This window comes from Populus euphratica, unplaced genomic scaffold, assembly GCF_000495115.2.
Source record: "Populus euphratica unplaced genomic scaffold, PopEup_1.0 scaffold691.1, whole genome shotgun sequence".
Lineage (NCBI taxonomy): Eukaryota > Viridiplantae > Streptophyta > Magnoliopsida > Malpighiales > Salicaceae > Populus > Populus euphratica.
This window is the reverse complement of record NW_011500379.1, coordinates 40,052-44,510: the sequence shown is the minus strand read 5'-3', so window position 1 is coordinate 44,510 and position 4,459 is coordinate 40,052. Positions and strand designations below refer to the sequence as shown.

Here is a 4,459-nt window from a genome sequence, read left to right as displayed (position 1 = left end):
AATAATTAAAATTTTAACCCTTTTAAAACAATTCTTTTAATTTGGCCTTAATTTTTTTTCTTACTCCGCCCCTGTTCGTTGCCATCACCTCAACTTTGCAAGTTATAGTTTTCAACTAAATCAATTATTTTTTATGCCTCTCTTATTTCTTATTTGGCATTGAAAGCTTTAAATTTGGCTTTGACATTCAATACTAAAAAAATGATGTTATTGCTATAATAAAAGATGTTGTTGTTGAACCTCCAATTATCATCATTATTGCTAAAGCTCCAATTATCATCATTATTGCTAAAGCTCCAATTATCATCATTATTGCTAAAGCTCCAATTATCATCATTATTGCTAAAGCTCCAATTATCATCATTATTGCTAAAGCTCCAATTATCATCATTATTGCTAAAGCTCCAATTATTATCATTATTGAAGCTCTAGCTACAGTTAACATTGTAACTCCAACTAATGTTGATGTTGAAGCTCCAGTTATTATGATTATTGAACTTCTAGAATGGATGAGTGGGAGTTTAGGAAGAAAGATTTGGTTAGAGATAAAACAGTGTTATTTTTCTGTTAAGATTTTTTAATGACAAGTTGGTTGTTGATGGATATAGTTCTTGATGACTTTTGAGCTTATGTTTTTAATTTTGACAAATAACAAGGACAAGTTCTTAGTGAGAAGGACAAGAATTTTAATTTGGAGAGGTTATCAATAATAAATTAAGCTGATCTAGTTGTTGATGATAACAATTGATTAGTATTATGATTAATGAATATGTAAATTATGGCTATTAAATATGGTAGGCTTGTTACCGTTAACAATAATAGTTGATTGCTATAAATAAAGAGAAATATAAATAATAGCAAGGGTTTTGTAAGGATTTTTTTGATAGATGAGAAATTACATGGAAAGGAAGGTGATGACTAGGTTTGATATATTGGGAAAGAAGATGGCTATGATTTTTTTTTTATTCAATGGAAAAACTAGTAATATTTAATATAGAGGATTTTTAATGATTAAATAGAAAATAAAAGCAAACTTATAATTAATGAAATATTTTTTATTAATTTTTTTTAGATACACGTGTAAAGTATTACGCGCGGCAAAATTTAGGTTGCAAAGTTATTTTATTTATTTTAAACAAATTATAAAGAGCGACAGGCGATTTTTTTTTTTTTAAAAAAAAACTAATCAAAACATCAAGCGGAGCTAACAAAATAATAATGATTAAAATAAAGAATACCCATTTATTTCTATCTCTACCTGCGCTTTCTGCGGTCTGCACTGTGAGCGTAAGCACCCGCACCCGCACCCACGCCCCCATCAGGCATCAATCAAAGCTTCCAGCCACCTCCAATTCATTAAAACCCCCCATCGCACGGCATCCCACCTTTTGCTGTACAAAACCCAGCAAAAAATAATGAGAGGCCACCGCTGTACAGCGTCCTCCCGGGTGGAGACTGAAAGCGATACTGATCCGATTCCGAAACGATGAGGTGCATTTCTTGTAAGGAGTACTACGGTAGATGCGATGCTGGAACTTGCAAAGAGTGTTATGAGGAAGCAAGCGAGACTGAAGAAGAGCTTAAAAGAGAGATCGATGATCTCAAAGCTAAAGTTGCCTTCTTGCGTTTCTGGTCTCCTCTCGATCACCACATCACTCACCGCTCCTCTGCTGGCCCTTGTTTCACTGATGTCGTTTTGGTTGCTTCCTCCGATGATGGACTTACCGGGACTGCGCCATCTGTCCCAGTCCCTGCTCATAAGGCCGTTTTGGTAAATAATCAATTCCCCAATTTTGTTATTCTTGATCAATTAGATGGTAATTGACTTGCAATTTATTGATTGATCCTGTCCTGATTGAGTGAGTTCCACTATCTCTTGATTCGTCAATGATCATGGCACTTGCTAGATATGTATGTCTTTCTCTTTATTGTAATTATGTGAGATAATCGCTTTCATTTCAAATGCGTACTTGGCTAGTATTATTTGCATGCTTTTGTTCAATGACCTTCCTGGAATAGAAATCCCATTTCAAGCCTGGTTTTGTTTGTCAAATAGCTTGATGGAGACGTAGTAGGTTGGGAGGGAGATATCCCTTAAGTTCGGCCCCATTAACATTGTAGCCTGTTTTCTGACAAACTAGACAGAACTTGAACTGACGAACCATGGGAGACAATTTATCAATTTTGCCTTCAACTTGTTCCTGTTTTAGTCTAAACAAGAGGTATCCCCGCATGTCCATTTCATACTGGACAAGATGATCTGGTGATGTGTTATGCCAAATGCTCACCTGTTTAGTTTTTTACTACTGATTAACGTTTTTATTTTTATTTTTTTTTGTGATCAGGTGAGCCGTTCCCCAGTCTTCAAGGCAATGCTTGAGAACGAGATGGAAGAAAGCCGGAGTGGTACCATCAAGATTAGTGATGTATCATATGATGCACTTCGTACATTTGTCAACTATTTTTACACTGCTGAAGCGTGCCTTGATGAGCAGATGGCCTATGATCTTTTAATATTGGCCGAAAAATATCAGGTGAAGCATCTCAAGTCTTATTGTGAGAAGTTTTTGGTGTCAAAACTAAACTGGGAAAACTCAGTCGTGAGCTATGCCTTTGCCCATCAGCATAATGCAAAGCATATGCTTGAAGCAGCGTTGTTATTCATCATTGACAACATGGATAAACTTACCAAGCGGGAGGAGTACATGGAGCTTGTGGAAAAGGATCCCCGGCTTGTCGTGGAGATTTATGAAGCATACCTGTCCAAACAGATTAATACAGCTGCGCACAAGGATTCCTCTTCCACGAAGCCATAGGCAAATCTGAAACAAGGATCATTTTTGTTTATGGCTCATGGATTGTTGATGTAAAGATGTACTTCTTTATCCCGGTAAAGTTTTCGCTAGTGTAAACACTGTTGGGCATTTATGAAGGATATGTAAGGGCGTGTGGAATGACAGCTTTGGTCAGTCATGGTAACTAGACCAATTAATGATACTGTTTGATTAGATTATGAAAATGGTTTTACGATCAATTTCCATTTTATAGCTTGGCATACCGTCCCTGTTTGTCCTCTGTCCTTTGCAGTTTTGTTAATTCAGCCCCTCGTCAATCCAGTTTGTTAATGTCACTCCTGTGCTTTCATGAATCTACCAAAAAAATAAAAAAGATTTTAACTTAGAAGCACCTCAATTCATTTACTTGTTAAGGTCACTTTTCCTGTCGGCGCATCTGTGTGAATGACTAACATACTTGTGAGGTGGTAACCATTGCAGTTAGTGATGAATTGCTGCTGATGTACAAAAATGTTTACGCTAACAAAAAGGACAGGACTCCCATTTTCAGGGAACCAATAAGACAAACTGATGGCGCCCTTTTATCGCAGAGAAAAATGTTCCAGCTCGCACGGGGGCCTTCGCCTATGTCCCCAAGTGTGCACCACCATCTCAAGGCAGTTGCTATCTCTTGAAGCTCGCCTATAAGGCTACAGCAGATACAGTGCCACGTATATAAACGGTTCCTCCAGTCCTTGGCAATTCGACCCATCCCATCTCAAGCATGATACTCGAGATATTGCATTTGTGGAAGTAAATTGTTAATTTCTATTTTTCCTTGTAATTACTAATTTTTATTCAATAAAATCATCCCAAACAACTCTATCTATTTAAATTCAAATTGTCATCACATTTAGAAACAGTTTGGAAACGCAGTTCCACCCGCATTCCCAAAAAATTCAATTTTTTTGTTGAAATTTAATATGGTTTATACGTTTTAAATCGTTTTAATATGCTAATATTAAAAATAATTTTTTAAAAATAAAAAAATATTATTGACATGCATTTCGGCATGGAAAATTATTTGAAAAGTAACAATTACCACACTACCAAACACTCATTTAAATTGAAATAATCAATTTAAGTTCATTTGTATTAGTTAACTAAAACTTTTCTTGTGGAAGAACTCAGTGCTAATTCTCAATCTTGGAAGGTCTAAACTACCTCAAACCAGCCTAAACAACTTTTTTTTTCCTTTTTTACCCTTGTAATTACTAATTTTTATTCAATAACTTTACATTTTAGTTAATATTATCAATTCCAATTCCAATTCCTTTCAGCTTTACATTTTTATTACAAAATTAGTATTAAAACCAAGTGTTGATGAAATCAAGATGTAACAATTGTTTTGGAAGAACAACAACATAACCAATAGACATAATAAAAGGTTTTATAAGAACTTGATCAACAATTACAACATATTACTATAAAGGTTGATCAAATTGTGAAGATTCAAGGACAACAGCTAGACAAGTCTCCCCATGATACCCCAATAACATCATTTAATGACTATCACTAGATGAAACCAAAACAGGTTGGAAATTAATAAACTCAACTAAGAGCAATAAAACTAGATTAAGGATGACCTAATTAGCTAAGTATATAAGGTAACCTAATTTTTTAAT

General features: G+C 35.0%; 1 protein-coding gene and 1 long non-coding RNA gene across 2 annotated transcripts; one reads left to right on the top strand and one right to left on the bottom strand.

Moving 5' to 3' along the window:
- The first annotated feature begins 1,235 nt into the window (after positions 1-1,235).
- LOC105114213 (BTB/POZ domain-containing protein At4g08455-like) lies at positions 1,236-3,030 on the top strand. Its single transcript, XM_011010698.1, has 2 exons — positions 1,236-1,771; positions 2,346-3,030. The coding sequence occupies exons 1-2, from the start codon at positions 1,487-1,489 to the stop codon at positions 2,814-2,816; spliced, it is 756 nt and encodes a 251-aa protein (XP_011009000.1). The 5' UTR covers positions 1,236-1,486; the 3' UTR covers positions 2,817-3,030.
- On the bottom strand, positions 2,769-3,646 carry LOC105114214 (uncharacterized). The gene is made up of 2 exons (XR_840084.1): positions 3,253-3,646; positions 2,769-3,176 (listed from the first exon to the last, which is right to left on the bottom strand). It is a non-coding gene; the product is annotated as an uncharacterized LOC105114214 (long non-coding RNA).
- Positions 3,647-4,459: the final 813 nt, after the last annotated feature.

What these genes read in the sequence shown, in the direction of transcription:
- LOC105114213 (XM_011010698.1), top strand. Translation starts at nt 1,487, where the DNA reads ATGAGGTGCATTTCTTGTAAGGAGTACTACGGTAGATGCGATGCTGGA. An exon ending in CTGCTCATAAGGCCGTTTTG is followed by an intron (nt 1,772 to 2,345) that starts GTAAATAATCAA and finishes TTTTGTGATCAG; the next exon opens with GTGAGCCGTTCCCCAGTCTT.